This window comes from Loxodonta africana, chromosome 18 (assembly GCF_030014295.1).
Source record: "Loxodonta africana isolate mLoxAfr1 chromosome 18, mLoxAfr1.hap2, whole genome shotgun sequence".
Lineage (NCBI taxonomy): Eukaryota > Metazoa > Chordata > Mammalia > Proboscidea > Elephantidae > Loxodonta > Loxodonta africana.
The window spans coordinates 36536358-36557456 of record NC_087359.1 but is presented as its reverse complement, the minus strand read 5'-3'; the positions used below and the strand labels follow the sequence as shown (position 1 = coordinate 36557456).

The 21099-nt window shown below is 49.6% G+C and overlaps 1 protein-coding gene across 1 annotated transcript; it reads left to right on the top strand.

Moving 5' to 3' along the window:
* Positions 1–9620: 9620 nt before the first annotated feature.
* LOC135228012 (transcription factor CP2-like protein 1) lies at positions 9621–18927 on the top strand. The gene is made up of 13 exons (XM_064270324.1): positions 9621–9764; positions 10163–10273; positions 11815–11897; positions 12498–12649; positions 12785–12858; positions 13561–13666; positions 13764–13870; positions 16642–16794; positions 17032–17142; positions 17635–17732; positions 17982–18036; positions 18315–18422; positions 18763–18927. Exons 1-13 carry the CDS (start codon positions 9621–9623, stop codon positions 18925–18927), a joined length of 1467 nt encoding a protein of 488 aa, XP_064126394.1.
* Positions 18928–21099: the final 2172 nt, after the last annotated feature.

The following is a 21099-nucleotide window of genomic DNA, read 5'->3' as shown; positions in this document are numbered from 1 at the left end:
CTCGCCAACGGCCCCTTTCCTACCAGCCTTCTCTCCACCCTCTGGGGTTGCCCTCCTCCCTCTTGCTCACCCAGCACAGGCCAGCCCCACTTCTCCTCCCTGAGCACTGTGCAGATTTGGGGTGCTTGGGGCACCCCCACATAGGGTCATCAGTTTCTCCAGTTACCCTGGGCTGGAGCAAGCAGGGGCTTGTTCTGTGTTTGAAGACCTCCTGGGGGAAGGCACCCCAGTTTTCCCCCAAAAGAGCAAGAGCTCTGGTTCTTTAGGGTTCAATGCCAATATAGTCACCAATGAACTGTGTGACCTTGGGCAGGCGACGACGCCTTTTAGAGCCTTTGTTTCCTCATCTGCAAAATGAAGCTTGCACCTACCCCAGAGTGTAGCGAGGAGGGAGACAGAGGTGGCACTTGCCCCAGAAGCGAGTCCAAGGGGGCACCAGATGAGGCACGGAATGACTTTCTGAGGTGCCACAAAGACGAAAGGCACCTGACTGTGGCAGCCAGACAAGAGGGGGGAAGGACTTTCTGCTGAGTGAAGTGCTTTCAACGTCTATTCATCTTGCAGTTGGGGGTGGGGGCAATTTAGAGATTGCCCCTGGGCACTCATTACCCTCACTATACCCCTGACCTACCCCACTGGGGTATTAGTAGAATGAGGGATATAGTGCCCAGAGGGCAATTAGCCCAGAGAAGCCAGGCAGGGATGGTCAATTTTCTCCTTTCCCCTGATTACTTCTCGGAGTTTTGTCCACCTTCCTTCACTCACTTTCCTCAGCAGTTTGGCACTTGGTATTCTATGGAGGAACTGACCCGGAAGAAGTGGCTATCCATGGACAAAGAGACTCTGACTAGTCAGGGAAGGAATTCCCAGGGGAATCAGTGGTTCCAGTGGCCAAGAAAAGCAGAGGAAGTTGGAGGACTCTTGGGTGCTCTAGTCTGGGCATCAGGAGCCTGAGGTGGGGTGAATGTGGAGGAGGCAGGGGGCTGGATTCCATGACCTCTGGATGTCCTTTCTGGCCTGCAGCCTTTGTCTTTCAGAACAGTCGTTCACAAACTAAGTCTGAGTCATTGCTCTCAGTGCCAACAACTCCCACTGCAGAGGCTGGGGGAAATGGCAGGGGCAGCTGGGCTAGCTTCTCCTGGAGAATGAGGGTCAGGTCCCATCTCATTTGGGGGACAGGAATGAGGGGTGGGCAGCACAAGGAGCCAGGTACTACAGGAGGCTAGATGGCAGTCACACACTCAGGAGGGATTCCCAGACCATGGAAGTGGTCTGCCTCTTCTTAGGAAAGCTGAGTGAGAGGCCGGGCACTGGGGACAGAGGGATGGACAAGATGACTTCAAACCCGCATGTGCTACAATGTCTAGCACATTGAGAAAGCCTGGTCCTCATCCCAGTTCTGGCCTTATCTTCCTGCTGTATGACCTTGGACAAAAAGCTGTCCATCTCTGGATGGACTTCAGTTTTCTTCCTTTAGATTGACATAGTTAGACTTAAAAAAAAAAAAAAAATTACCGTTGAGTCAATTATGACTTGTAGGGACCCTATAGGACAGAGTAGAACTGCCCCATTAGGTTTCCAAGGAGCACCTGGTGAATTTGAACTGCCAACCTTTTGTTTAGCAGCTGTCGCTCACTAGATTAGGTGAAATGGGGAGTTGAATGAAAATGAGGATAATAGTAGTATATCTCTTAGTGTTGTTTTGTGAAGTAAATGAGTTAATATACATAAAGTGGTGGACAGAGCAAGTGGACAAGAAACAGGTGCTATTATTAATGCTGTTATGTTCTTGGGAAGTTTAACCTTGGGCTTGTGGGTAAGCTTCAAGGAGCCCATGAACCCCTTGAGACTGCGTAAAATTTTGGAGGATGAGCACTTTCTGGGGGAGAGTCCAGAGCTTGCACCTGCTTCTCAGAGAGTCTGAGATCCCCAAAAGATTAAGAACCACTGGCCTGGATGAACCCCCAGAGCCCTGCTATCCTGACTGACTGAGATTCTTAGATGTGAGGGATTGCTTCTCTTTCCATTAAGACTGACGTATTTTCTCCCAGAAACACCTCCAGCCCAAGCCCCTCCGTGCTTCAGCCTCTGCCCCATGGGTCGCCAGGAACAGCCCAAGCTGAAAACCAGAGTGACTGGCTTTTCCTCCAGCTGTAGAATCAGAGCTCCAAGAGTAGGGGAGTCCATCCTGGTGGGGAGCTGAGTCTGGGTTCTCATCTCCCAGCAGGGAGAGGGCCCAGTTCAGTTTGGGAGGGGGGAGGTGCTGGGGATGTGGAGATCCCAGCAAGAGGCCTGGCCTTGCCCTGATCTCCCATGCCTCCCCCGCCACTAGCCCACTCCAGGGCCCTAGAGGTGAATAACGCTCTGATGAGCTAAGGCCCATGGCAGGCAGTGGTAATTATGATTTTATGGAAATATAGAAAGCACTTACGCAAGCGCCTGACACACTTCCCGGCTGTGGCATCTGGGACAGCCAGGTCCCCAGGGGCTGGAGGAAGGCCCCCCCCCTGCTGCCACCAAACCCTGGAGCTCGGGACACTGGCATCGAGCCACCCTCCCACTGCCTTTGGCACTGTCACTAACACATCCTGGGTGAGCAGTTCTCTGTCTCTGCCCCAGGCTACCTGGAGGGGAACAACATGGGCTCCAGTGCACACAACCCCTACACCCTCACAAAACCAAGGCTCTCTCTGGAAGGCCTCTTCTTACATGAGAGGGTAAAGGTTTGGGGATATTTCCCTCTCTCAATGAAGAAAACTCATTTCTCCAGAAGACATCCCCTTCTGTTTTCTTTTCCTCTTGAGGCTGGGGGCACAGGGCTGACAACAGCCATGGAGGGGCCATAGTCTCTGCCTGCCCCTCCCCAAGCCATGTGCCAGCTTGCCCGCCCCTCCCCCATGCCTGATAGTGGCCTGAGCCACTGCTTACTTTCTCTAGTCCATTCCCCCTACCCACCCATGAAGCATCTGTTACTAAGGTGACAGCAATGTCATCACTTTGGGGTAAGTGAGGGGGTGGAGCCCAGTGGACTGGGGTGCGTGAGTTAGGGGTTAAAATTTTGAAGAGATGAGCACTGTGGGCACTTTTAAAGGAGGATCTTTTGCCGGAGAGGCACAAATCAGGGTGCGGGTGCTGCTGAAAGCTGGTGGCAATAAGGAAGGGTGAAGTCTGGAATGCAACAGGGTTGGGGACTGAGAGGTGAGGGTGTGCCTGGCTTACTGTGTGGGAGGAGAGTATAAAGGTGCTGAAGCCAAGGAGACACTGAGGCAGAGAGGATGAAGCCTGTCTTGAACCACTCCTTTTAGGGTCCAGCTTGTTAACTCCTTCTAAAAAAAAAACTAAGGTGAGGTTTTTTGGTTGGGGAAGTCTAGACCCAGTTGAAGCAGTTGAAGCAGTTTGGGGAAACCTGGAAGGAGCCTGGGCCCACACTGCCCCTGCGGATGGCAAAGCAAGCAGCAGAATATCCCTCAGGGAAGGCGTCTAGGCGGGGCCTTTGAGGGGCTACATCTGAGACATCAAAACTGTGAGGCTGTACTTAGTGCCTGGCCTGGCTCTGGGCACAAGGGGTGCCCGGTCCCTGCACTCAAGGCCGTCCTATAGACCCCAATTCAAAGAATGCAATAATACAGAGAGGGCCTCTCTGAACCCACCTGGGGGTGGGGAGTAGTGAGGACAGAGAAGGTGCGCTTCCAACTGAGTTTTGGCAGAAGCCACCAAGTGGACTGAAAGGCAGAGAGGATCAGAGTATTCTAGGCAGAAAGAAAGGCTTGGGCAAAGGCACAGAGATGTGAAACAGAACAGCTTGTTCTAGAAGCCGCCAATAAGTTGGTGTGACTCTAGCAAGGGTGTGTGTGGGAATAAGTGATAGGAATGGAAGGCAAAAAAAAGTGGACAAAGGCCTTGAACGCTGGACCAAAAAACCCAAAACCAAACCCACGACCGTCGAGCCGATTCTGACTCATAGCGACAATATGGGACGAAGTAGAACTGCCCCCATAGTGTTTCCAGGGCTATAAATCTTTATGGAAGCAAACTGCCACGTCTTTCTCCTGAGGAGCGGCTGCTGGGTTCGAACCTCTGACCTTTTGGTTAGCAACCGAGAGCCACCAGGGGTCCCTAATGCTAGGCCAGGAAGCTGAATTTTTCTGCTCAAAGGGGCTTCTCAAACTTGCTCACTGGAGCCCAGCTGAGCAGGCCAGAGGTACCAAAGGAGAGGGCGAAGCTGTTCGCTTTGAATTTGAAAGGAATTTAAAGACATAACTCTGTATTAAATGTTTGTGCAAACTTTACATTCGACTCCAGGAATATTCGTATTGGTTTTCTTATCAAAAAATGATTTTAACCACTAACGGCTGTGTGTTGCTGATGCCCTGGAAGATGGTCGTGGAGGTCACCCAGGGGCTCCCACAGCTCACAGCTCAGCTTGAGAATGGCAGTGAGGGCGACGAAGGGCCATGGAGTGTTCTCTGCAGAGTAGTTCCGTCCTTGCTGTTTTAGGGAGCTCCCTTTGGCTGCCTACCGCTTGTGGGGCTGCATACAGGAAGCTCAAGTAGGGAGCTCCTGGCAGCAGCCTATCTATGGAAAATAGAGCCTGTGGCAATCAGCTTTAAATTACTGAATAATCTCTTACAGCAGGCGATGCAAACTGTGATGGCCAATAGAAACTGCTCATTAGCCCCCCTCCTCTAGCAGCGCCCAGGGCATGCTCCATACCTGCCCTACCTTAGTTAAGCCCACTTACTGGCATCCTTCTGGCAAAAGGCTTGGCAGTGGCGATGAACAGAAAGGAGTCCTGCGTTTTGGCCTGGGGGTATAGGGCATAGAGGTGACTCAGGCTCTGGACCCAGAAGGCCTGGGGTCTAATACAAGCCTGCTTCTTGCTAGCTCATGACTTGGGCACTTTGCATACTTTTGTTTCCTTGTCTGGGAAACAAGGACTGCCCTACCTCACAGGTGGTTGTAAATGTGAAATGGGACTGGGCCTCTGCAGGGATGGTACAATCCTACCTCCAGCATGGACACCCTCTCTCAGGGCAGGCTGTTTATCTTGCCTGTAATACCTTTCTCTTACACCTGCAGGCTCCATTTGCTGCTCATCCCAAGGGAATTCCCAAGTCAACAGGACCCCAAGAGCCAGACATGATGAGGTCACAGATCCCTGCTTCCCACTAGAGCCCCTCCGCATGTATTAAAACCCACAGCTGCCCAGCCACTATCACTCATAATACTTACCCTCAGGGCTCCTAGCCTAGGATTGGAATGGAAAGTATTTCATCCCCATTTCAAATCTGGGGAGGCTGAAGCTCAGAAAGGCCTGAGATCAACACCATCAGCAGGAGTCAAGGTTCCTAGGTCTAATGTCTTTTTGGAAGTTGTTGAATGAATGTGTGAAAGAGGGATATTTTGGGGGGAGGGCTAAACCTCACTTTCCAACTCTTCAAGTTGGAATATGGACTGAGGATTTGCTTTAAAATCCCACACATTTATCAGGCTGAGTGAGGCCTGGGTCAGTGATTAAAAGCAGGGATCATGCATGACCCACCCAAACCCAATGACCCACCCAGCCAGCCTAAATTCAAATCTTGATTCTGTTCTTAGCTGTGTGACCTTAGGCTAGCTACTTAACTGCTCTAAACCTCAGTTTTCTCCTCTGTATAACGGGAGATAATAATTCAATTAAAAGAAATTAGCATCTACCTGCCCTGGTGGCATAGTGGTTAAGAGCTCAGCTGCTACCCAAAAAGTTGGCCGTTCAAATCTACAGCCGCTCTTTGGAAACGCTATTGGGACAGTTCTACTCTGTCCTATAGGGTCGCAGTGAGTCGGAACTGACTCCACGGCACCTAAAAACAGCTTTTTTTTTTTTTTTTAATATAATTTTTATTGTGCTTTAAGTGAAAGTTCACAAATCAAGTCAGTCTCTCACACAAACACCCATACACACCTTGCTACACACTCCCAATTACTCTCCCCCGATGAGACAGCCTGCCGTCTCCCTCCACTCTCTCTTTTCGTGTCCTTTTCGCCCGCTTCTGACCCCTCCACCCTCTCATCTCCCCTCCAGGCAGGAGATGCCAACATAGTCTCAAGTGTCCACCTGATCCAAGAAGCTCACTCCTCACCAGCATCCCTCTCCAACCCATTGTCCAGTCCAATCCATGTCTGAAGAGTTGGCTTCGGGAATGGTTCCTGTCCTGGGCCAACAGAAGGTCTGGGGGCCATGACCACCAGGGTCCTTCTAGTCTCAGTCAGACCATTAAGTCTGGTCTTATGAGAATTTGGGGTCTGCATCCCACTGATCTCCTGCTCCCTCAGGGGTTCTCTGTTGTGTTCCCTGTCAGGGCAGTCATCGGTTGTAGCCAGGCACCATCTAGTTCTTCTGGTCTCAGGATGATGTAGTCGCTGGTTCATGTGGCCCTTTCTGTCTCTTGGGCTCATAATCACCTTGTGTCCTTGGTGTTCTTCATTCTCCTTTGATCCAGGTGGGTTGAGACCAATTGATGCATCTTAGATGGCTGCTTGCTAGAGTTTAAGACCCCAGACACCACTCTTCAAAGTGGGATGCAGAATGTTTTGTTAATCGATTTTATTATGCCAGTTGACTTAGATGTCCCCTGAAACCATGGTCCCCAGACCCCTGCCCCTGCTACACTGGCCTTCGAAGCATTCAGTTTATTCAGGAAACCGCTTTTGGTTTAGTCCAATTGTGCTGACCTCCCCTGTATTGTGTGCTGTTTTTCCCTTCACCTAAAGTAGTTCTCATCTACTATCTAATTAGTGAGTGCCCCTCTCCCACCTCCCTCCCTCCCCCCTCTCGTAACCACAAAAGAATGTTTTCTTCTCAGTTTAAACTATTTCTCAAGTTCTTGTAATAGTTGCCTTATACAATATTTGTCCTTTTGCAACTGACTAATTTCACTCAGCATAATGCCTTCCAGGTTCCTCCATGTTATGAAATGTTTCACAGATACCTAACAACAACTTATAAGGTTGTTGTTGTTAGGTGCCATCCAGTTGCTTTCAACTCATAGTGACCCCATGTGGCAGAATGGAACTGTACCATAAGGTTTTGTAGGCTGTGATCTTTATGGAAGCAGATGTTGTTGCTATTGTTAGGTGTCATCTAGTCGGTCCTGACGCATGAAGACCTCATGTACAACAGAACAAAACGCTGGTCCTTCACCATCCTCACAATTGTTGCTGTGTTTGAGCCCATTGTTGCAGCCATTGTGTCAATCCATCTTGTCGAGGGCCTTCCACTTTTTCACTGACCCTCTACTCTACCAAGCATGATATCCTTCTCCAGGGACTGGTCCTTCCTGATAACATGTCCAAAGTATGTGAGATGAAGTCTCTCCATCCTCGCTTCTAAGGAGCATTCTGGCTGTACTTCTTCCGGGAGAGATTCGTTTGTTCTTCTGGCAGTCCATGGTATATTGAATATTCTTTGCCAACACTGTAATTCAAAGGCATCGATTCTTCTTCAGTCTTCCTTATTCATTGCCCAGCTTTTGCATGCATATGAGGGGATTGAAAATAACATGGCTTGGGCCAAGCACACCTTAATCCTCAGTGACATCTTTGCTTTTTGATGCTTTAAAGAGGTCTTTTGCTGCAGATTTGCCCACTGCAATACGTCATTCGATTTCTTGACTGGGTGGGTTCATCCATTGGCACTGATTGTGGATCCAAGTAAAACGAAATTCTTGACAACTTCAATCTTTTCTCCATTTATCATGATGTTGCTTATTGGTCCAGTTATGAGGATTTTTGTTTTCTTTGTGTTGAAGTGTAATCCATACTGAAGGCTGTGGTCTTTGATCTTCATCAGGAAGTTCTTCCAGTCCTCTTTACTTTCAGCAAGCAAGGTTGTGTCATTTGCATATTGTAGGTTGTTGATGGGTCTTCCTCCAGTCCTGCTTCTGAGTTCTTCTTCATCTAGTCCAGCTTCTTGGATTATTTGTTCAGCATACAGATTGAATAAGTGTGGTGAGAGGATACAGCCCTGATGTACATCTTTCCTGACTTTAAACCACATAATATCCCCTTGTTCTGTTTGAATGACTGCCTCTTGGTCTATGTACAGGTTCCTCATGAGCACAATTTAAGTGTTCTGGAATTCCAATTTTTTGCAATGTTTTCCATATTTGTTATGATTCATAGAGTCAAATGCCTTTACATAGTTGATAAAATACAGATAAACATCTTTCTGGTATTCTCTGCTTTCAACCAAGATCCATCTGACATTGGCAATGGTATCCCTTGTTTCACGCCCTCTTCTGAATCTGGCTTGAATTTCTGGAAGTTCTCCTTTGATATACTGCTGTAACTGCTTTTGAATGATCTTCAGCAAAATTTTACTTGTGTGTGATATTAATGATATTGTTTGATAAATTTCTGCATTCTCTTGGATCACCTTCCTTTGAAATGGGCACAGATATGAATCTTTTCCAGTTGGTTGGTCAAATTTCTTGGCATAGATGAGTGAGCGTCTCCAGAACTGCATCCGTTTGTTGAAACATCGTAATTGGTATCCCACCATCCTTGGACCCTTGTTTTTCGCCAGTGTTTCCAGTGCAGCTCGGACTTCCTCCTTAAATACCATTGGTTCTTCATCATATGCTACCTCCTGAAGTGGTTGAACATTGACCAATTCTTTTTGGTACAATTTGGTACAATTCCTTCTATCTTTTTTTGATGCTTCCTGTGTCATTCAATATTTTGCTCATAGACTCCTTCAATATTACAACTCGAGGCTTGAATTTTCTCTTCAGTTCTTTCAGCTTGAGAAATGCTGAGCTATGTTTTTAAATCTTCTGTTCAGCTCTCAATACTAGTAGGCCCTCAATAACATCTTGTTGAATGAATGGATGAGACATGCTTCTCATCTCAGCCCCTCTTTCTTTGGGGGAAGGATAGGCCGTACTCTCCAGCTCTCCAGGTTGGAACATTGCCTGGGGATAGAAAACAAAACAGAACATTTTGGTTAGAGGAGAAGGACACTGGATTTTTATTTCTCAGCAATTTTTACAGATGAAAATTACTTTGTTGGCTTAGGGAACCCCAAAGCATATTATCAGGAGTGGGTTATGCCATGACCTAGAAAATGATAGAGCATTTTGGGTGGGAAAAACTGCAGTTAAAAAAAAAAAATCACTATGGATTAGTGGTTGCCAAGGCCTACAGCGAGGTGGGGAGGACGAGCAACTGCTTAATGGGTAGGGGGTTTCCTTTTGGGGTGAAGAAAGTGTTGTGGAACTAGATAGGTGGTGGTTACACAATATTGTGAATGTACTAAATGCCACGGAGTTGTTCACTTAAAAATAGTTAATCTTAAAAAAAAAAAATCACACCCAAAAATTGTCCTTGAAATGACCCGTGTGTGGAAGTGTTTCTGGTTCTGGGGAGGTCTTGTCTGTACTCCCACTACTAGACTCTGGTGAGGGAACTGAGGTCCTCTGTGGTGTCCCCAGCTGCCCTGAGGGAAGCTCCTGAGGATTAAACCTGGGAGTGATATGCAGCTCCACAGGATTTTCTTTAATACTCATTGCCACACTGAGTGAGAGGGAGGCCTTGCCGCCATTTTACAGATAAGGAAACAGGTTCAGAAAGGTGAAGAGATGGAGAATGGGCAGCACCCTTGCCTCATGGAGCCTCACACCCTCCCAGGGCCTGAGACTGCTCTGCAGGGTGACGGGCTAGATCAGAATTTTCCTGAGGCCCCTGAGGGTGGTTTAGACCCTGCCCTGTGCCTGATCCAGGGAGTACCGAGGAATGGGGCGGGTCCAGAGCCACCGCCAGTCCCAGCTCCATCTGCCTCAAGCCCTGGCTTCTTCCCTTCCAGAGAAAACAAAACAAAACAAAACAACTGAAACCCATTGCCGTTGAGTTGATTCCTACTTATAGCGAGCCTGTAAGACAGAGTAGAACTGCCCCATAGGGTTTCCAAGGAACAGGTGGTGGATTCTGCCGAAGCTCTTAACCACTGCACCACGAGGGCAGGCCCAGCCACACCCAGATGGGAAGAGAAGCCCTGACTCCTGGGTGGAATGGGAGGAGGCAGCAACAGAGGGAGTTGGAGGAAGAGAGGGTGAAGGGCTGGGTTTTGGGGCTGGGGTTGATGTCCCACTCTCCATACCAGCTTCTGGTGGTGTCCTTGCAGGGTACTCACACCAGCCTCTTCCCATTTTGCCTCCACACCCTGCACAAGCCTCCACCTGGTCTGCTGGTCTCCTGGGCTCCGGCCCCAGTCAAGACTGCCTGTTCCTCCCAGGCAAGGACCAACCCCTTCTGGGACCCCACCTACTCCCTCTCCTCAGTCCATTCTGGGATCCTTCTCTGCCCTCTCATGGAGGATTCTGTGGGTGCCTCCTGGCCTCAACTCTCAGTTTGGGCAGTGGGCCTGTCCTCTCAGTCCTGAGGATAACTTATCATGGAGCATCTTGGGGGCTTAAACATCTTGGGGACTCAGGCTTCTTTAGCCCCGCCTGGCAGGACTGCCACTCCTTTTTCTCCCCTCTCCAAAAGGTCACAGCCTTGAAAACCCTATGGAGTGCAGTTCTACTCTGCACTCATGGGGTCGCCATGCGTCAGAATCAACTTGATGGTGACTGGTTTGGGTTTATTTTCCATTTAGTATAGTCTCATGGGAGGAGAAAGCATGTACAGGACCAAGGGCCTAGTACCTGGAGATGGAGGTAGGTGCCCTGCCCACATGGAGGGGGAAACCTCTTTGGTCTTCCTTCTCCCCCAGGTAACTCCCCAGAATCATGAAGACTAGATAGCCAGGGTCACATCAGGTCAGGCCACTTTGTCAGAGCCCTGTCTCTGCTTTCTGCAAACCCTTAGGTCTGTTTATACCCAACACACTAGTGGGGATGGGTGAGTGCAGGGGGCTGGGGCTGTGTACATTGACAACAGGTGCTGGTGTGGGGAAGGAAAGCCTCCCCCAGGCTGACTGCATTTGTCCATAAACAGAGCCCATCCCGTGCTCCAGGGAAGTGAAGGGTCAGAGACCAGCCCCCACTGGAGCTCCTCCACTGCCCTTGGCCCTCCCTGGCCAGAGGGGGCACTCCTGGCATCTCCCATCCTCCCCTCAGGCAGGCAGCTCCCCCTTCAGCCACTCCTGAGGTGTTTCCACAACAAGCTGGACTGTGTTCTGTAAACTCCAGTCCCCTAGCCAGGCAGCTCCCAGTGAAAGGACAGGTGTCCTGCCATTACTGCACCTGTGTGCCTGTGTGTGTGTGCACGCCTGTATGTGTGTGCACGCCTGTATGTGTGTGTGCACTCACCGTGGGGGTAGAGAAGGCCCATACTGAGCAAAGGCCCTTTGTGGGTCCATGTAATGCTGTGTGCCTGCTTCTCCTGTCCCCTAGAGTGGACAGGCTCCTCCCACAGGGGTCATGTGAGGGGCCTCTGCCCAGGGGTCCCCAGGACTCTGTAAGGCCCATGGATCTGGGGCCAGTCTTGAAGTCTGAGAGATGTCCCTGGGCCTCTGGGGATGGATGGGGAAGTGGAAGTCCATCTCTGTGACTTTGTTTTACTTCACCAACATCTCCCCTTCAAGTTAATGATTGGTGGGGACCCCTGGGGACACTGGCTCTTGATTTTCCCCAGCCTGGGCTGCCCCTTCAGGTCCTAAGTTTTCTAAGCTTCCTGGTGCCTAGCCAATGAGAAGCCCCAGGCCTTGCCCCGCCTTCCAGTCAGTGTGCCTCTGTGTATAAAGGCTGAGGCTCCAGGTGGGTGGCCCAGTGGGTCCAGCCCAACCCAGTGTTAAGATTACTGTCACACAACTGGCTTTGCTCCCTCTCCAAGATGCTGTTTTGGCACAACCAGCAGGAGCACCTGTGGCCCAGTCCCGGGGAAATGTACCCCGGCCCCCCCAGCAGCCTGCTCAGGTAAGGCCCTGATTTGAAGGTGGGTAGGCACGGATAAGGCCATGTGTTTCAAGCTGAGGGGAGTGGGCTTCCTGTTCTTGAGTTCCTTTGATGGTGGAAAAGTGGTTGAATGTACCTGGAATTTAGTAGGTCCTGGAACATCTCCGGAAACCCTGGTGGCATAGGGGTTAAGTGGTACAGCTGCTAACCAAAACATTGGCAGTTCAAATCTGCCAGGCGCTCCTTGGAAACTCTATGGGGCAGTTCTACTCTGTCCTGTAGGGTCGCTATGAGTTGGAATCGACTCGACGGCACTGGGTTTGGCTTGGTTTGGAACATCTCCAAACAACCTGACCACCCACCCGCTCAGGACATTTTTGTTGGGTGTGTACTGGGTATCAGGCAAGTCCTGAGGCTGCAAACACAAGCAGCTGATGGCAGCTGTTTAGAAGGACAGCCACACATCTGGGGTTGGCACCTCCAGGAAGGCCTCACAGAGGGTGGAGGGACTGATAGGATGCCTGTTAGAGGAAATTGTGGGTTCCCTGGAAGGAGGGTCAAAACTCCTTGGGGATGGGCTGGACAGGGCAGAAGGCTTGCAGTGCCCTCCTGTCCCCGCAGGGAGCCTCTGCCCTTGCCCTACCTGAAGCAGGAAGAGCTTCCTAACATCCCCAGTGCGGATCTGCCCTGCTCCATGTTCCAGTATGTTCTGTGTGCTGCCACCTCACCGGCTGTGAAGCAGCAGGAGGAGACCCTCACCTACCTGAACCAGGGTACACTGGGCCTGGGGCAGGGAAGGAGCTGGGGAGGAGCAGCAAGCTCTGGAGGCTGGTACAGGGTGGGCTGCGGGTGGTAGGCACCACCTCTGCCTCTCAGTGGGGCTCACACATCCCCCAACCTCCTCCCAGGCCAGTCCTACGAGGTGCGGCTGCTCTGCAACCCCAAGCTGGGGGATGCCACCCAGTGTCCCCGGCTACTAAAGGTAGGTGTATCCTATCCCCAGAACTGGCAAAGGTTGGATGTGACTGTCCCTCTGAGCAGGTAGCCAAAGTCATCACTGTGATGTCATTGTCAAGTAGAACTCTCTCTATTCCATCATTTAATTTGACCTTCACAACAGCTCAATGGTGGAAGAAATTCTTGAAGAAATTGAGGCACAGAGAGGTTAAATATTTTCTCAAGGATACACAGCCAGGAAGTAATAGAACTGAGATTAGAAATATATTTACACAGTATTATTCACTCAGGCGATTCTTTCTCTCAAAAGATATTTATTTTGGCCAGAAGCTGTTTTCCGAGCTAGGGATTCGACAGATGTAGGTCCATTTCTCAGGGAACTTGCACTCCACTTGGTGAGACAGACATGTAAATTATACACATGATATGCAATTACAAACGGTGACAAGTGTTGCAAAGGAAAGAGTTGAGCGACTAAGGGTGAGAAGGGATTAACTTCCAATTTGGCGGATGAGGAAACTGAGGCTCAGGGTCTCTAGGTTACTTCGCTAGTTCCACAGCTTGTGAGCCACAGATGGGCATCTGAACACAGATCTAGTGACTCTCAGTCCTTCATACCTCCCAGGGATGGGAAGTAAGGTAGGGGAGAGGGTGGGATGGCTGGTGTATCGCAGGTAGAGGGACTGGCACCCTCTGACCCCTGAGCCATGCCCTCCTGTGCCTGAAGAGCGTGGTGCGCGTGGTGTTCCATGACCGGCGCCTGCAGTACACGGAGCAGCAGCAGCTGGATGGATGGAAGTGGAGCCGGCCTGGAGATCGTATCCTGGACATTGGTGAGAGGGCCCAGGACCCTTCTGGGATTGCTTTCTGGCTTGGAAGCCCTTATGGACAGGGAGGGCTGAGCCGCCCTTCCTCATTGCCATTCTGCAGATGTGCCATTGTCCGTGGGGCTGATAGAACCCCAGGTACTGCCCTCACAACTCAACACGGTGGAGTTTCACTGGGACCCGACCAAGAAGACCTCCCTTTTCCTGCAGGTGAATCTGCGGCTGGGACTGGGAGGAGGCAGCAGGTCCTATGGGGGTGGCAGCAGCCTAAGTAGGAAAGGAAGGCAAGTTTGGGCAGGGAGGGGACCATAAGAATGAACCACTACCAGAAAGCAACTAGAAGAAAAAATATGGATACATGTTTATCAAATCTCGGCGGGAGAAAGAACTTGTTAAACACTAAAGCAATGGCGGAAGCTATAAAAAGCAGGGTAGAATTTAGCTTCATAAAAAGAAATGGTCTGCCAATAATAGGCAAAATTAAAAGGAGGCATCAATGGGAAAAATATTTGCCGTGTATGGCACACGATGTGTTATATTAAGGATATTTATGATACAAAAAGTTCTCACATATCAATAAGAAAAACATCGAGGAAATCTCAAAAGAAAAATAGGCAAAAGATATGACCAGGCAATTTATATACAAAGGATATGAATTACCAGTAAATGTAGATATTTCAAACTTATAAAATTCAGTCAGAGAAATGCTAAGTCTTAAAATTATTACTGGTAAGATTTTGGGAAATAGGAATTCTCATATCCTGAGAATACAAATTCCTACCCCTATTCTGTAGGGTGGCACTTAAGCAAAATTTATTAAATTTAATGTACACATTCTTTCACCTAGTACTTCCACTCCAAGAAGTTTATCCTATAGCAGGTGTTCAAGTAAGCGCATACAAATATATTTATCAGCTGTTCATGGAAACACTGTTTTTCATATTAAAAGATTTGAAATGACCAAAATGACCATCAGAGGAGGATTGACTTTTAAATAATTATAGTATAGAAACACTCTTTAAAGTGCTAAAAAGCAAAGATGTCACTTTGAAGACTGAGGTGCACCTAACCCAAGCCACGATATTTTCAATTGCCTCATATACATGCAAAAGCTGGACAATGAATAAAGAAGACTGAAGAAGAATTGATGCCTTTGAACTGGTGTTGGCGAAGAATATTGATTATACCATAGACTTCCAGAAGAACAAGAAAATCTGTCTTAGAAGAAGTACAACCAGAATGCTCCTTAGAAGTGAGGATGGTGAGACTTTGTTTCAGATATTTTGGACATGTCATCAGATGGGCCAGTCCCTGGAGAAGGGCATCATGCTTGGTAAAGTAGAGGGTCAGTGAAAAAGAGGAAGACCCTGAAAGAGATGGATTGACACAGTGGCTGCAACAATGGGCTCAAACATAGCAACGATTGTGAGGATTGTGCAGGATGGGCAGTATTTTGTTCTGTTGTACATAGGGTTGCTATGGGTCAGAACTGACTCAATGGCACCTAACAACAAATAGTAGAGACATACAATGGAAGTTACGTAGTCATTAAAAATGATGTCTCTGCAAAATAATTAATGGCAAGGGAAAACTGCTTTCCTATAAGCACAGGCGGAATACAAATTTTGATTTAAAATTTGATTCCTATTAGTAAAAAAACTGTGTGTATGTATGTGTGTGTGTGCATGTGTGTGTGTGTGTGTGTGAAATTATACATATGTAATTTCCCAGAGAACTGATGGGAAGAAACAATTCTCGAATGTTACCTCTGAGAGGTAGGGTGATGAGAGATGCCTATATTCTTCTTTATATCTTTTCAGTGTTCTCCAAATGAATACTTTTACCTTTACAGTCAAACAGTATTTTGTTTGTAAGTCCTGTTTTTGAGTACTCACCACGTTCTAAGCACCTGGACTAGGAACCAGGGAGATATGGCACAATTCCAGCTCCACCACTTCCTAGCATGGGCCTTGCCCAGGTCACATAATCTCTGTGAGCCTTCGTTTCCTCACTTATTGAAGGCAGACCCTTTTACTGCTTTTCACAGAATTGTGAGAGGGCTACAATGCGCAATGGGAGTGAAGGAAGGGGAAGGTCCTACTTGTCCTCAGGATCCTGGTGCCAGCCAGAGCCTGGAGGCTGCAGCCTGTGCAGGATGGCAGGGCAAGGAGACTTCCCTGGAGTGGATTGCCAGATTTAGCAAATAAAATATAGAACACCTAGTTAAATTGGAATTTTAGATAAGCAAGCATCATGAGACTTAGGCTTGCTTATTTTGGACACAACAGGAAAGACCAATTGCTAGAAAAGGACATGTTTGGTAAAGTAGAGGGGCAGCAAAAGTGAGTGAAACCTTCGATGAGATGAACTGACACTATGGCCTCAACAATGGATTGAAACATGCAACGGTTATGGGGATGGAGCAGGACCAGGTGGCATTTTATTCTGTTATGCATAAGGTTGCCATGAACAACAACTATGTCTGATACAATATTTGAGACATACTTAAAAAATATTTGTTGTTTATTTGAAATTTAAATTTAACGAGGCATCCTGTATTTTGTCTGGAAACCCTACCCTAGAAAGAAAGACTTGGGGTTCAGATTGAGTGGGGAGAGCTTTCGAGGTAGAGGACTCTAAGGAGAACTGTGAAGGTGTGTTGGGGGTCAGTGGTTCCTTGATGGTTGAGGGAGAATAGCCGGGCCGGAAGATGTGTCTTGACCCATTAACACACTCAAATGCCAGTCAGGAAATTTGCTCCTCCTCTTATATCCATGGAGAGACCCTGAAGATTTTTGAACAAGGGAAAGAATCTAATAAACTGATGTTTTAAGAATAGATGCTGGCTGGGGATGAAACGTTGCTGTGGCTAAGTGGCTAACAGGTAACAGGGCGGTAACTAACAGATTTTGGGTGGGATCCCTTGAATGTGGGTGGAGTCTGGAGTCATCCTGTTTTCTCTTTACCTTTCTTGACCTCAGGTTCACTGCATTAGCACCGAGTTCACTCCCCGAAAGAAAGGTGGAGAGAAAGGCGTTCCCTTCCGCCTCCAGATTGACACCTTTAAGCCTAGTGACAAGGAGCTTCCGCCTGAGCACCTGCATTCAGCTGGCTGCCTCATCAAGGTGTTTAAGGTACAGGCAGCACCAAGGCCCCTTTTCTCTCCTTCCAGAGCTGTCACCCTGCCCCACTGGCTGCCTAAGTTTTGGCCCTGTAGACCCCCAGACAGTGCATCCCCTCTCTGGGACAGTTCCCTTCTCTGTACACAGAGCGATGGGGCTTGATCTTTTTCTTAGAGCCCATGGAGCCTCCTAAAGGGAGGTAGGCGGGTAAAGAGGGAGCCTCTGAAGCTTCCTGGTCACCCTTCATAGCCCAAAGGAGCTGACCGGAAACTAAAAACTGACCGGGAGAAGGTTGAGAAACAGCCTCTGCACGAGAGAGACAAGTACCAGGCTGCCTGTGAGAGCACGGTCTTCGTGGAGGTGTGTGTGTCGGGGCAGTGGTTGGGGGAAAGATTCTCATTGTACAGATGGGAAAAGTGAGGCCTCAGGGCTATGCCTGCTCCAGGATAAACACAACCCCGTGATTCTACCCATCCCCCTCAGAGGACAAACTCGGCACTTTTTCAGGAGCTGACACCTGCCTTGCCGTTCACGCCTCCAGGCTCCCCCTCCTGAGTCTGCCATTGCCTCTCCTCACCTCTGTACCCACGGCTCTGTAAACTTGCCTCCCTTCCTGCTGTCCTGGCTAGCTCCTCCAGGAAGCCTTCTCCAAATGCCCCAGACCTGCAGGCTACTGTACTGTCTTCCCTTGTATTGAAACTCAGTCCACTTGTCAGGGCCTCCCTTTAGGGCAAGCCCCTTGCCAGGTCTTTATACATAGACGGATGGGGTGGTGGGGGGTGGGGGTAGCTGTGTGAACAGCCACCACTGCCCTGGATCATCCAGGCTGACCTTTCCTTTGTTTGCCAGCAGTGTTCACCCTGGCCAGAACCCACTGCAGGGCCCCACTCACCTCTCAGCCCTCTGGCTCTGACCTCCCCTCACCCCTGCAAGCTCCTGTCCCCTGAGAGGTGAGGCTGGATGATCACTGTCCTGTCAGCCCTTTGGTTTTGGGGTGAGAGTAAAGACCCCCTCAGCCCAGGCATGGGGGAAGAGGCAGGGTTGAGGGTGCAGCTGAGGTGAAGGAAGAGGCTCACGTGGAATGGGACGGCTGAGACAGGACAGGCTCTGCCTCCCAGGGCAGGCCTCCCGAAGCGGGTGGGGAGGGAGACTGGCTCCACTGCTCTGCAGAGCCCCTGAGTCTCTGCTCTTCCTTGCAGGCTCTGCGCCTCACCATCATACACTCTGGACACCTTAGGGGGCAGCCTAGCTGAGGTGAGTCCATCCCTTCCAACACCACAACCACTGCCCCAAAGTCTTCTCAGTGGCTTCATCGCACTCTCCAGAACAGGGTTACCCTGCCCCCTGGTGGAAAGATGTGGTATGGCCACAGATTGTAAGTTTTGTTTCCTGATAGGACTGGGGCCTCACCTCTCAGACTTGGGGGCTCCCAAGGGCAGGGGCTGTTTTTCTCCTCTTTCTTGTTCTCAGTCTGTGGGCTACCTGAGGGAAGTGTCTATGGCATTACCTGGATGGCCCTTTTTATGCCTCAGGATCTGAATCCTGGAGCCTCCATCCCAGAGACACAGCAGTGGTTACATCGGCATCGGTTCTCCAGCTACTGTCGGATCCTGGCCAACTTCACTGGTGAGGCTTGCCGGGTAGGCCAAACCTGTAGGGGACCGAGGGTGGGATACTGAGGCAGGAAGCCTGTCTCTGTCTTGGCTTGCTGTGTGCCCTTCAACTAACATTTTTTGAGGACTACAAGATGCCAGGCACTGTGCCAGTCTGTCTCCTCATGTACTAGCCTATGTAATTTACACACTGCCTCTTGAGGAAAGGGCCTACAGAGGTTAGATAATTTGCACAAGGACACACAGCTAACAAGGGGCAGAGCTGGGATTTGGGATCCAAATCTGACTCCTATGTCTAGGCATAATACTAGGTCTATTTGTAGACTATTGCTGGCCTGTGTTCGCTGCCTCCTGTCCTTGATCCCAGGCCTCTTCCCTCAGTCTGGCCCTGTCTGACTCTGCAGGCACTGATCTGCTGAAGCTTACCCGCCAGGACCTTATCCAGATCTGTGGAGCTGCCGATGGAATTCGCCTTTTCAATACACTTAGAGCCAGGTGCTGGGCACTGCCAAACATGTCCTCTTCCCACTGAAGTGGCCCTTACTAACTCAGCTAGCAAGGATGTTGCATAGTTATGATCAGGTCACAAGGCACTTTAAAGACCACTTAGTAACACTTCCTCCTTTTATGGAGGAAGAAACTCAGGCCAAGAACAGTGATCTGCCTGAGGTCATAGTGCAAGGCTGGCAAGACTGGGCTGAAGTCAGGCTCCTGTGACCCCCACCTTCCTGTGGCCATTCCATCTACCTCACATAATTTCTGGGGGCAGAGAATAGGTTTTTCTCATCTTTTCTACCTCCAGGTCCAACGTTCATTAAGTACTTAAGAAATGCTTGGTGACCTCCCTCCCCAGAGACTTGGGAGGAAGCCAGGGACTTTCCCAGGGATGGGGGTACAAGTACAATCGAGTTCAGGAATGAAGGGCTGATACCTAGACTGTTTTCCTGGCCCAGGCCCATCCGTCATCGCCTGACTTTATATGTGGCTCAAGAGGCCTCTAGGCAAGAGAATGAGGTTTCTAAGAACTCCGACTCAGGTGAGGTTCTGACCTTTCTTCCCTGAAGATGAGAAATTCACGTGTGGTTGCTTGAAAATTCTGGGGAGGGGTAATGCCCCACTATCCCTGGGACCCAGGACGCCCACCTTGGCATTTCCTGGCCTCCCATGACCCAGTTAGTGTTCTCTCTTTCCAGGATGTCTCCCTGGGCTTACTCCACCACGTTCTATTCCCTCACCACTGGTTTTGTCATTCCATTCATATGTGGGGTTAGTACATCATCTGTTATTGTACTTGGTTTCAGTTATTCGTATGTAGATGTTCCATGTCTTCTTCATACTGGGGGCCCCATGAGGTCAGGGGCTGTGTCTCTCCCCTCATTCTGAGGTTTTCCCAAAGGTGAGGAATGAGAGGTGAAGACGATGCGTCCATAAGCCTTTTTCCTTCTTTAATCTTGCCTTCCCACTCCCATCATTTGCCCCCCTCCTTCCTCCGGGAATGACCTGTTCTCCTGGCATCCCGGGCTCCCTCCCCCCACTGACCCCTGCCACACCCCCAGGCTTTTATCAAGAGATCTCTCTGGATGAACTCAGCGCCACAGAGCTCATGGGGAAACTGGCTGAGCTCCTGGCCCTCCCAGCCAATCAGATCCGCCGCCTCTTTCACCAGGGCCCTGGGGGCATCCTCATTCTCCTCAGCGACCAGGTAAAAGGGCGTTCTCCTGCCCCAAGGCCCTATGGACGCCTGGCTCACTCCACCTCAGAATTACGATAGGTCTCTTCAGGCCCAGGATCCTTTTCCCTGTCCTGGTCCTGGTTTATTTTGCTTGGTTTTGTGATCTCTCCCTCCCTTATCAAGCCCATGACCCCTTCTCCCTTGTAGGTGGTCCAGAATCTTAAGGATGAATCATACTTTGTGGCTGTGGTGAAGAAAGGTAGGGGTTTTAGAGGGGGTGGTGTGTCTGGCTGGCCCAGAAGGGTGAAAAGATTATGCTTATTTTCCATCTCCTAAATGAGATTAAAAGGCTCTTTGAAGGTGTGAAGGTGGGGGCTTTGTCCCAACCAACTGGTAAAATCTGCTGAGTGCCAGCTCTGTGGCAGGGGGACAGGGATCACATAGCTAAAAGACACTTATATAAAAAATAGCATAGGAAAAATGTGACTGAATAAACGCATTCTTACGAGGAGAAAAATGTCCCAGTTTCTACTGTCAGGAAGTTTATTATTTAGACACTCTGCTCTCCACCCCGAAACAATCATACAGGGTAGAAGGCAGGTGCTTGCACATCACCTCCCATGAGCACCTCTGACCAGCCCTTTGTGGTCTGGTTATGCAGATGTTTGCCTTATCTCCCTCCGGCTCTGCCAGAGCTGGTCAGCCTGGTTCAGTACATAGGAAAGCTTCCTAAAGAGGTGGATTTGAGGTAGAACTGGAAGAACTCTCGGGTGCGCTAGATGCATTCCAGGCTGCTGGAGGCTTGTGGGAAGAGTGGTAGTGGCAGTTGGGGAGCCTGCCTCAACTCATCCCAGTGGTGCCCTTTCTACTCTTTCCAGTGCAGAATCCAGACGGCTACTACTTGGTTCTGACCTAGGCCTAGGGGAGCACTTCCACAAAAGGAGACTGATGCCTGGCCCTCTGTGGCCACGTCCACCAGAAGTTTTGAGATGCTCCGCTGACTGACCAGCAGCCTCCAAGCTCAGTTTTCAA